General features: G+C 36.7%; 1 protein-coding gene across 1 annotated transcript in view; it reads left to right on the top strand.

The window, feature by feature from the left end:
• The first annotated feature begins 2,554 nt into the window (after positions 1 to 2,554).
• The window catches only part of slco1c1 (solute carrier organic anion transporter family, member 1C1), a 32,312-nt gene continuing 22,073 nt past the window's right edge, over positions 2,555 to 12,793 (top strand). Inside the window, exons 1-2 of the mRNA XM_051892463.1 lie at positions 2,555 to 2,970; positions 5,962 to 6,104. Coding sequence (XP_051748423.1) covers positions 5,976 to 6,104 — 129 coding nt within the window. The 5' untranslated portion in view covers positions 2,555 to 2,970; positions 5,962 to 5,975. The remainder of the gene's footprint in view (positions 2,971 to 5,961; positions 6,105 to 12,793) is intronic.

The following is a 12,793-nucleotide window of genomic DNA, read 5'->3' as shown; positions in this document are numbered from 1 at the left end:
GACTTTTTTCTCGCATTAGCGAGTTTATATCGCACAATTCTGACTTTTTTTCACAATTGCGAGTTTATATTGCACAATTCTGACTTTTTTCTTGCAATTGCGAGTTTATATCGCGCAATTCTGACTTTTTTCTCGCATTAGCGAGTTTATATCGCAATTCTGATTTTATAACTTGCGATTCGGACTTTTTTTCTCACAATTCTGACTTTTTTCTCACAATTGCGAGTTTATATCGCGCAATTCGGACTTTTTTTCTTGCAATTCTGACTTTTCTCACAATTGCGAGTTTATATCGCGCAATTCTGACTTTTTCCCACAATTGCGAGTTTATATCTCGCAATTCTGACTTTTTCTCACAATTGCGAGTTTTTATCGCGCAATTCTGACTTTTTTCTCGCATTAGCGAGTTTATATCTTACAATTCTGACTTTTGTTTATATCGCGGAATTCTGACTTTTTCTTACAATTGCAAGTTTATATCTCTCAATTCTGACTTTTTTCTCGCATTAGCGAGTTTATATCGCGCAATTCTGACTTTTTTCTTGCAATTGCGAGTTTATATCGTGCAATTCTGACTTTTTTCTCGCATTAGCGAATTTATATCGCAATTCTGATTTTATAACTTGCAATTCTGACTTTTTTTCTCTCAATTCTGACTTTTTTCTCACAATTGCGAGTTTATATCGCGCAATTCTGATTTTATAACTTGCAATTACAATGTACGCTCACAATTGCAAGAAAGTCCGAATTATGAGAGAAAAAGTTGCAATTACCTTTTTTAATTTTTATTTAGTGACGGAAACAAGCTTCCATACTAAACTGTTTGACCAAATCCTAGTATTTTTTTTTATATATATATTTTTAGATTATTATTTTGATAATTATTTTTGAGCACTGTTTGCTTGATGTTCTACATTTATAATGTTTTGTATTTTTCTCCTGTGTGCTGGTCATCATTTATATTATATATCTTTTCATATATTTTTACAGCATAATCCTCAGATTAGATCAACTGCATATGCTTTTAAAGTCTGCTGATGTAGAGGAAACTGCATTTTTTGCTTATATTAAGCTATAGAGGCTGAATGCATGTATATTTATAATTTATAGAAATCCCCGTTTCAATCTGACAGTTTAAACATGCAATGCATTTCATGATCATTATCAATTATGAATATGAAGTGCATTTGCATTGAAGCGCAGTGCGTTTAATACCATAATGGTTTGTGTGATTGCATTCGCCATCATCTCAGATTTTAAATCAGAAATACAGAGACCAGTCCATTAATGGCTTTATCCTTCTGGTGCCTTTTGAGTCTACATGGACAAGCCACGTATCAGCAAGAGTAGGATGTGTATAATCCACAGTCAGAAGGTTACAACAACTGTCATATTATGGCTTGGTCATCTCCATGGAAACAAGGGAATGTGCATTGTCTCTCCTCTATCCACCTTTTCCTGGAAACATGTTATATGAGGACTCCATATTGGCTATAAGACTGAATAAATAATAATAAGATGACCATTACTAAGAAGTATAGCTGTAAATATTATGTGACTAAAACAAAATCTTCCATCTGTGGATAAATATGATCTGTATGTATATGTACCTCAGGAAAGGCCGCCCATTCCTTTCAGAAGTGTTTATCTGTGGAAGTCAAGGCCGGGTATGATTGATCTGGATATAGGAGGACGGACACGGGAACAGATAAATGCAGGTCGAGCGGTTTTGAGCATTGACTGACTTTGCACTGATAGTTTGACATTTTGCTTTGGCATTGACAGGATCTGTCTGTCTCTCACATTGACGTCACTTTTGTTTTGCAGGCACAGTTTTCCTGAAAGGTGCGTGGAAACTCAAGCAAGGCAAGTAACTTATCTCCATAAACAACACAAGTGATTGTGCTCATTTTAAATACATGCTATTTAAACCTTTAGAGACTGACATTAGTGACAAGATCACACACACATATATATATATATATATATATAGTATATATACTATATACTAGTGTATTTTTGCAACCTGTTAGATTTAGTGATAACACTTTGCATTGTCACACAGATGAGATTTTAATGTATTATTGTAGAAAAAATACACAATTGCACATCAAGCCTCATGTTTTACTAAAAATTGACTTTCTCTGTATGTTTACGGTCTCAAAGACCCCATTGTGTTGTGATAAATTACGTTTTTAATGTTCCTCTGACAATGAAAACACATTTTTACAGATATTATTGAAGATTTAACCTGTCTGTTGTAAAAGTAGACATGTAATACAGCAGAAATCTCAACCCTGCTGTTTTTGAGCTGGTAAAAGAGAGCCACAACCAAAGGGTTAAGCATTTTCAGCATGACTTTAATGTAAATCATGATTAAATGTCAAATACTTTCATTCATAAACATTATTAAATGATCTAAAAAGGCTAAACAGATCATTAGATGTGATTCATTAAAGACTGATACGTGTTTTTTTATTAAATCACAATGATCTAATTGGAGTCGTATAATGTAAGTTATAATAAAGTGTAACCGTTTTATTAAAACAGTGCGCGTTTTACGCATATGATGTGATCATCCAGAGACCCTCCGCGCGCTCATCACGTGCTTCAGCTCAATCCATCCAGCCGCTTCGAGCAGAAGAAACTATCTCACCTCTCAGGAAAAGGCTTGTGAAAAACCTATAAGATTGACGTCAAAAAGATTAAACTATTCGGACACATCGAGCTGAACGCGAGAGAATCGGATGTGAGTGGAAGTGTTGGGAAACACCTCCAGGACCAAGTGCCTTTCCTCGTCTCCGGCAGCCCGTGGGAAGTTTCTTTCCATGTGAAAACCATCTGACACATATGATCTGCTCCGTACACACTCATACTGGACCAACGGGGGCACTTACATATCCAGAGATTGTATAACGGCCAGGAGAAGACGAGACCGGCACGCGGATCGTATATGAACTGTGTGGATTGGTGAGTAAATTGAGCAACTGCGCTTCTGTATACCAACACACGCAGACAGGGAGGCATAAGACATTTTGACCTAATTCATCTCTTGCTTACAAATTATGGATATGCGTTGCGCACAAGACATGACATGGTTTAAAATGAGTCTGGCGGTGCGCAGAGCTGCGTGCGCGTGTGTTAGAAGAGGAGAAAGCCAACATCTGCTCGTTAAAAGTAGGTCTGCGTGTGGACTGCCGTGTGTTTGTGTTGCTTGCTGGATTAGTTGGACGATCGAGACTTCATAATTGCCGCACAACTGACATATTAATTACATCAGCAACCGTTATTTTAGCATCCTTTAATTATGCATGCGCGTCTGGTTTCAGGAGACTGCGTTTTATCGCTAACATTCAGCTTTATTAGGCTATGCAATGGATTTTATACATTCAACAGTCTCAGACTGTCTGTGAGATGTTTTTCTCTCGCTGTGGTCACTCGTGGGTTCGGCGTGGATTCATATCAGCTGCTGCTGGTTAATTAGACGCACTTGCGCACTGGTTGTCATGACCACTCATCCACATCCATTCACTAGACTGTTTACCTTCATGCGTCTGATGTGTATGTGAGCTCGTGGTTTCAGGATAAATGCAATGCATTAATTGTAGAGAAAGTTGCGCACTGGTTAAAGATCTGAGCTGATAACTGAACGACTTTGAGTTCAAATCCAATATTGTTTTTATGATTAAATGTAGAGTTGTTTTATTTCTGCTTTTTGGCATAATAATAATAATAAATAGTCATTATACTATAAAATCGTTAAACTTTACAAAATCACTAATCATACTACAAAATCATTATGCTATATATATATATATATATATATATATATTATTGTTTAAAGTAGTTTTGTGTATTAGTGGTCACACATTGGACTGTGTCTAAGCCTTAAATACTACATATATATGAATGAACTGTATTCTGTGGCGTAATGATATTGGGTGCTATTTTGTTCATATGTGTGTATGTATATATATATTTATTTATATGTATATGTGTGTGTATATACTGTATATACACACAAATATTATACATATAAACACACACACACACACACATATATATATACATACACACACATTGTCTAAACAAACATTTATTTGATCAAAAATGAGCTGATAACTGAATTTCTTTGAGTTCAAAACCAATATTGTTTTTATGATTAAATGTAGAGTTGTTGTTTTATTTCTGTTTTTTTTTTTGTTTTTTGTTTTTTTTGGCATAATAATAACTAAATTATATATAACATTATAATATTAATTTGTTAAACTTGACAGAATCATTAATCATACTACAAAATCATTATACTAAAATATATTTTTTTATTTATCAATATTTAATTGTTTAAAAATTTAACTTTATCTAATCTAAGCCTTAAATGCTACATATGTTGTTGGGTGCTATTTTGTTCATATATATATAGAGAGAGAGAGAGAGAGAGAGAGAGAGAGACAGAGAGAGAGAGAGAGAGACATGCACATACACAGACATATATATATAATATGATACTATATACACACACACATATATTTGAAACACATTTATTTAATCAAAAATACAGTAAAAACAATAATATTGTGAAATATTATTACCATTTAAAAGAACTCTTTTCTATGTGAATATATGTTAAAATATCATTTTTTCCTGTGATCAAAGCTAAATTTTCAGCATCATTACTCCAGCCTTCAGTATATATATAATGAACCCCTGAACCATTCAAGACACTTAACCTCAGGTTACTCCAGAGGGAGTGTCTCTTTATGATAAGTGTAGTGACTCAGAAAAGCAGAAGCATCTGCTAAATGACCAAAGTAAATAAGTCAGCCTGTGAAGAAAGCTGCAATATTTTTAAGTAAATCTGCATGCTTTATATGTCCAATGATTTATAAATTCAAAGCCGCCTCTGTAATTTATAGTTGAGTTGATGTTTCATTTACTGCACTGGCTGCATGCGCTCAAGGACTCATCAAGTTCAATCAGAATATACAATCAGAGCATGAATAGCTAAATTATACCAGAATATAAGTTTCAAGAGACTTTGGAAAGTCTTATAGATGTTGCTTACATATACAAGAACATCATATAAGGTATAAATGACTTTCTTGTGCAAAAGTTGGCTTCTTTTTTTTTTTTTATCAAGAATCAATTACATAAGTTGCCACTTTATTTGAGAGTTATGTCATAACTTTGTCAAAAGAACCTCAATGTTTGTGTGATTCGGCCACACAGTCACTTGCTTTAGTACCAATAAATCTTTCAGATTCTGTGACAGTTATATGAGCGATATATTAATCTCCCTGTCATATTTAAGAGTTAGTGCTGTTAGAGTACAGGTTTGGTTAATTTTTCATGCTATACCTTGTAAAATAAGAAGGAAGAACAAAGTGCTGGTGAGATGACAGATCTGTCGACTGGCAGAAAGCTGTGAGTTTAAATCCTACAGAGCATGCATTGCACAAACTCATTCATTTGGGTATTGCTCTTTAATCTCAAAGTGGTCACTGAGATTAAAATTTCCCAAAGCCATATATAAGGTACATGAGCCTGCGGTGTTAGCATGCGTTTGTTTACATGATAGCAAAGTTTGCACACAGGTTTCACTGTCTGAGTCATCCGTTATTCTGAATGCTACAATATTGGAATCGTTCTTTCCCCAGATTTCCACAATTCAAACATGCATTTGAAACCTGTACCAGAATGTTATAGGGGAAAACGCTCTCCGCAGATAGTCGCACGTTTCTCCTGGGAGCTGATCTTTCCGCTGCTATTCTTAGAGTTGTCACTTCAATCAGTCTATACGAAGTGAAAGAGAATTGCATTGCAAGAACTTTTGTTTTACGCACCTTGCCAAATTTTCTAAAACACTATTTAAACCTGTAAAGAGAGCAGCATATTCTCTCTGAAAGCACCTTATGTCAGGAGAAATGGATCACACACATATGCAAACTGTCTCTCTTGCAGGGCTGCATGCATAAATGCCAAGAAACTGCATTAGACAGACGTCACCCAAGGAAAACGAGATCTTTTTGTGGAGGATGGACCCGCCAAACAAGGAGAGACGGTCACCGGAGAACGGCCCAAGGCCCTGTTGCTCAAGCCTCAAGGTAAATCTCTTTACTTTAACACCTATATGAGCTTTCTTTACTGGTGGACTCAATTGTCACATTAAAAAGCGGCGTGTTGATGCCTGAAGGAGAAGCGCTGGTATGTTTGCGAGCTTGCAGGTCCGTCGCTTTACGCGTAACAGGCTTTGAGGGCCTGAAGCGCTGTGACGTCTTTGGGTCCAAACAAGATTTAGCTTCAGTTTGTGGTGGAATCTTCTTCTGAAGAGCTGAGGTCTGAGAACAGAGAGGGTTTTGAGCCAGCGCTCCTGATGAGATGATTATGGCTAACGATGTAAATAACGAGATAGTCATGCTCAGCAGTTTCCTTTGTCGTAAACACATGAGTGCGGCCACAGAAGGTCCATTCAGCTATATAAACTCTCTGTGTAAGACACACAGTCATGTGCACCGTTAGAAGTATTGTAAGGTTATAATGTAAAGGTTTACTCAAGCTAAATTTGAAAACATACAGTGATAATCACACACTAGCAGAGTTGTTTTCAGTTGTGGCGAACAAATGAGTTGCTTGTTTCATTTAATTCATTATGCATGAATTCAAAATCGGCCTTATTTACTTTAATAATACACATTTTTTGTCTTTTTGTGAAGAATTCATGTTATGCACATTACTCCAAAAAACAAAAAAAAAGAGAATGTTTGTTTTAATCTTTTTGATATAATAATTTTGCTCCACTTCTGAAACCACTTCGGCTGACATAACCCATCCTTTCTATTCTTTCTTACTATAAATTCTCAGACATAAGATGTGCTGCAAACACTATATTATGTTGACTTTAAACACCCCATGTAATGGTTTAAAAACATTTTGCCCCAGTTATGCTTTTTTGGATATTACCTTTCATGTAGTGTGTAACATAGCCTTTTGTGAATGTAAAAGGTAAGCAAAGTTTCAAAGATCAAAGTGCAGATAAATTGATTTGTTGTCTCTCAAAAGAAAGAACTGATTCTGAAACGTGTCGTCAGTAATCAAAACAGACTGACCAATCAGAGCAGAGTAGATCAATCACAACAGACTGGGTCATCTGACCAATCAGAGCAGAGGAAGCTCTCAGAAAGGTGGGATTTAGAGAGACCGAATCCTTGATCAAACCGTTTCAGACACAGTGAGAAAAGAGCTGATGCTGCAATGTATATTATGAGAAAATTACATTGTTTTTGACTTTGACCAATGTACACCTATTGTAGGAGAGTCCAGAACAAAATTAAAATAGCATAATGGGGCACTTTAAAATACTAAACCAGAGCAGGTGTTTGATAGCAGGTGGAATGACATTCTCATTCTCCCATTGTATACAATATCTGCTTTGCTTTGAGTGGAATGAGAGATGAACTCCTTCCCATTATGATGACATGTTTGTTGTACTGATAATTACGTGAACAAACACTATTGAGCACAACAAATGTAGCTTTAACATCAAACTATAGAGATACAATAAGACAGAGTCATACATGGCAGGGATCCAAGAGCCCACACACACACACACACACACTCACATTCTGACTATGACCATCCTTAGGCCATTAAGGGGTTAAATGCCTTTTAAAGAGCATAACAGCAATAGCAGAAGATGTTATCAGCTGACTTGTTTTGTGTATCGAACCGCCGACCCTCAGGGTTTGAAAGTGTGAATGACTAGCGAGTGTTTCTGTGTCCAGAAAGAGCTCTTGTCGAGTTCTCAGACTAGCCATATGACAGCTTTCTAAAGGCTCAGCACTTAATTAGTGACATAAAATGTTTTTCTACACATTAAGATTTGGCACACGCAGATGAGATCCGAATTTAGGGCTTGTTTTTGCTTGGGATTAAATTTGCATGAGACAACAGTGTAAAAGCTGCTTAGAATCAGATTATTTTGCACAGGAACGAACACAATGAAAGGGCCGTTTCTAAGAAAAGTTATCACGCAGAGGTGCGGTAAGTTACATCTTAGATGTGTCCTGATCATAATCCTCCAATAAACCTTAATAAAACCTACGGAGGCCTATTCTGATTTCCAAATTCTTTGCTTTAGCCTGAGGTCTGATCTTAGAAATGGTCTGCATGCTTCAGGAACACAGAGTAATCTGATGAATGAAGGTATTGTAATTGCACCCATAGAGACCCTTATGGCAAAGCCGATTAGAGTTTCCAATGGTGTTCCAGCTCTACAAGTTTTTCTCCAAATAACACAAGAATAAAAAAAATTAAGGACATTATGGTCTGTATGCACATAGAAAGAACAAATACGTTCTCTTAACCCAGTTTATTGTTCATTGACATCTATTATTCATGGGTTTGAATGGCATATCTAAACATTGAGAGTGATTTGCACAGATCTGTCAATTACATTCCAGTCCAACCTATAGTGAGAATTTGGGGCGTGGCTACAGTAGTAGGTGGAGCCAGAGGGTGTTTAGCTGGTTTGGGACCTTGAATGACACATTACATGGGAAAAGAGTAAGGCATTCAGCTTCGGTTACAGAAGTGCAAGCCAAAATTCCCAGCATTTAGACCTTCAATGATTAAACAGGTGATGAACACGGGGCATTGTGATGCAGTGCACTATAATAGACACATCTATAACATACAGCACCATCATACACCCGTTCAGAAATACAAATTAACCAGTTTATATCGTTTACTTTGATAATTATAAGTGAGACGCTCGAGTTCACTCTAGACAGACGCTGCGTCCGAAATCGCATACTGTACAGTAGATACTACATTTGGTTTGATACTTACTTCGTGACCATTAAAAAAAGTACATTCTATATAGTATAAATGAGTAGTATGATGAAATTCGAATGTACTACATTCACCATGTAGTCATTGTCATGTGACCTAAGACGTCAGTTGCCTCTATCCCTCATGGAATAGTAAAAGGTGTGTTCGATGTGAAGCGACTTGAAGCCGTCTGCGCTCACGGTACTTTGTTGTCATACACTGATCGGTCTGCAGTGCTGCTTCAAATCGAACACACCTAAAGTGTCCATCAAATGAAGAATCAGAATCTCGCCGGAAGTAGTAGGTCATCCAGGTACTACTGTTTTTTTGCATACTATAAAATATGAAAGTAGGCATATTCGGAGAGAGTTTTAGCCTTCTCAGTTACTTACTCATGACACATAGCAACACAGCTAAAAGTATTCCTAATATGTTGGACCTTTTATTGAAAGTAGCTACTTTTACCTGTTGAGACATGCCTTCACAAGCACCCGTAAGAGCTGTGTTTGTGATGTTTGAGTTGAGGGAGGTGCGACACATGAAAGGGGCGTTTGCAAGGTTGTTTGAAAATATTGTTATAGTGTTAGTTAATTAAAATAAGTTGCTTGTGTTACTGTTATTTCATGTATTCATAATAAGTTCTGTATTAGCCAATCAGATGTGGCTACGTCATAATGCGGGGTTTAGTTCACTGTTTGTTTTATGTTTAGCGTCAGTATGCTCGCAGGCTTCGGTGCGGATGGTTGTATATAAACCCATCAGCGCTGGGCAAGAGCATAAACCCCCGCTGTTGTAAAGCTGTGGTTTAATAAGTTAAGTAAAGTTCCTGAAACGGATTCGCTTTGTTGTGTGCTTCTCTTCACGCCTCCTCGGAACCTGTTAAAGGAAAGACTAAAGCACAACAATATGCTTTATTTTTGTAATTCTGCTAGGTGCCACTAGTGGTGCAGAAACTACATACCTTTGAGTTTTGGGGTTTTATTTGGTTTATTTAGTTTTAATTGTTTTAATACTTTAAAGGAGTCATGAATTGAGAAATCAACTTTTCCTTGAGCTTTTGATATATAAGAGGTCATCTAACTAGAAGAATATCCTGTAAGTTTCAAAACTGAGAACTCGTTGTTAGTCCAGTAAAAGCTTTTATTGACACCAGACCCAGCGAACGACTTGTCCTGGAATGTGCCCTGTTAGACTCCGCCTCCGCAGAAGAAATCGACGCCTACTTCATCATTGCAACATTAGCCCCGCCCACTGGCGTGTTAGTGAGATGACGAGGAGAGAAGAGCGATACAGGAGTAAAAATAACATTACCTTTCAAAGAATCCTAATGCTAGGAATATGGTTATTTATTTTCAACAATGTGAATGTCTCAGTTGAGCTTTATTTAGCTGTATTCAGTACATTTCACTGTGGATTCTTTGGTAAATCAGTTGCATTTCGGCGCAGGCTTTGCTAACAGACTTTACGATATGGACTCGACAGTAATGCAACAACATGTAAGTAACTGTGTTAATTCTAATGCCTGATATATGATTCATGTACAGTCAGATGTTCTTTGTCTATGTGTCGGTAAATCAAACCAGTGACTAAACGGTCAACTTCATGTTGTTTCTCTTAGTAAGATAAAAATAATCTGTTATTTAAACGGTGATTAAAGTATATATAGAAAGTGATCAAAGAACACTCTCTTTACAATCGCTGGAGCTGTCAATCAAACAGCATGAGTTTCAGTGACTCATGCCAAAACTCCCGTTTTATTAAACAAATCTCTTAGTTACATCGCGTTTGCACTGTTATTTATGATGAAAGCATTCGTTAGTGTGCAGAAATTGAGTTGCAATGTTGAGATCACTGCTTTCACGCGCTCAACAACATGTCTGTGATCGACTACAATGTTTATCACTGCAACCTTTCATGCCACAATCTAAATATAATGCCACAGATCTAAATGTAATGATATAAACAACAGTTTTCGTGATTAATTAACCTTGAAAGCTCTAATAGTAAAAACGTGCTAAAGTTTTCGAGAGAGTAATACTTAGCTATTTAATTTGCAAAGATGTCAGCCAATCACAGCAGTGGGCGTTTACACTGAAGTCTCACAGCAGACACGCCCCTTTAAACAGAGCGTTCAAATCAGAGTAGGAAAAATGCCTTTTATTTCTAAATTATGACAATTTTTTATTTAAAAATCATACTAAAATTATTAGTGCACCCAGGAAACATTATAAAACAATAAAACAATGCAGTTCATGACCCCTTTAATTTAAATATTTTATTTTGTTAAATGAAAATTATAAATGTTGCCTTGGCAACTGGCTGAAATATATGGCCAAAAGTGATGTACAGAGAGCATATTTGTTTTTAATAACCCTACAAAATCTTAAAAAAATGTTTCATAATATTTTGAATGCCCAGTAATCACAGATGACTGAAAATTTCACTGGTCAAAAAGTGAGGAAACAAAGTCGAATTTTCTACTATAATATGTTACTGTCAATGTCCAAAGGCATTCAGTTCACTGCTGTGAAAGAGCTATGGAGCGTAAACTACAGATACTGCGTCAGTGCATGATGGCCGCTCGGGCGCATGCTTGGGAAATCCATAAGCGCGTGAAGGGACCCATGTGCTCTTGAGTGAGGAAATCTCTGGACTGTTGTAAAAGCTGAAAATTAGCCCAGAGGCCATCGCCAGCACGTGTTGCTGTTGGCTGGCGGTCAGATTACTGCGCCCACGTGTAATGTGATCTAAGTTGCGCTCCGAGGAGATGAGGGACGTGCCACTGCATTGACAGTGCAGCTGTACATTTATGAGGATTTGAAGTCAGTGAAATATCATGCGTGCATCGTTCATAGTAGGACGTTTGAGATTTTTAGTTGAGGTGTCTGCCATCACGTACGCCATCTACGTTCATTTGTTCAGTCATTTATGCGGTGCATGTTGTTTGCAAACCACCAATGGACAGGTGATTGCCACCGTTCACCTTGTGTTTCTATTCTGAGCGTCTCGTCATGGGAGAACTCTGAGGCGTGCCAGAATCAGCCCGTCTGCTTTAGGCACACTTTCTCACACTCCCTCTCTTTGTTTTATGCTATTTACTCTAGTTCTCTAGTTCTTCACTCGGCAGTAGATGCCTCCCAAATCCCAGCATGCTTTGCACAATCCCCTGTAGCCCAAAGTAACCATAAATCTTTCAGAAATGTGAGAGCTTGAGTCCTAGACTCGAACACAGTCCTTTATGATTAGCCGTGATGCAGAGTTGCGTGACCCAGAACAAAGTTGTGATAACTTGGTTAAGAGAACAACACAGACTGTGAACATCCTCAACTAATTGATTGATTGATCTTTAGATCTGTTACATTACCGTCAAATGGTCTCCTTCCTGGTTCAGTGATATAAATTAAATCAGACATGTCAGTTCACTGAAGTTGTGAATGTCTGGGTTTGCTTTTTGCATCGAAGATCTACAGGTGATGGAAGAGTTTGGGTTTGTTTTTGAAAGAAGCTCTTATGCTCACCCAGGCTGCATTTATTTGTTCAAAAACAGTGAAATATTATTACAATTTAAAATAACTCTTTTCTATGTGAATATACACTGCCGTTAAAAAGTTTGGGATTGGAAAGATTTTTAATGTCTGTAAAAGAAGTCTCTTCTGCTCACCAAGGCTGCATTTATTTGATTAAAAATACCAAAAAAAACAGTAATATTGTGAAATATTATTACAATTTAAAGCAACTGTTTTCTATTTGAATATATTTTAAATATATTATAAATATGATAAATAAAATACAAATATTTATTATTTAATTTTATTATTTATTATTATTTTATAGTGATAATCCCAAAGTCTTAATCCCTAATGTTTCGACCTGTGCATGGATGTCAGTAATAAAATCAAAACAGTTCAAAAAGGACTTACAAGGATTGTTTTATTCTGGTGAGCTTCAAAAAGTGATTCAGCTC

This window comes from Ctenopharyngodon idella, chromosome 4, assembly GCF_019924925.1.
Source record: "Ctenopharyngodon idella isolate HZGC_01 chromosome 4, HZGC01, whole genome shotgun sequence".
NCBI classification, from domain to species: domain Eukaryota; kingdom Metazoa; phylum Chordata; class Actinopteri; order Cypriniformes; family Xenocyprididae; genus Ctenopharyngodon; species Ctenopharyngodon idella.
The sequence above is the reverse complement of the archived record's forward strand: the minus strand, read 5'-3'. Positions and strand labels throughout refer to the sequence as shown.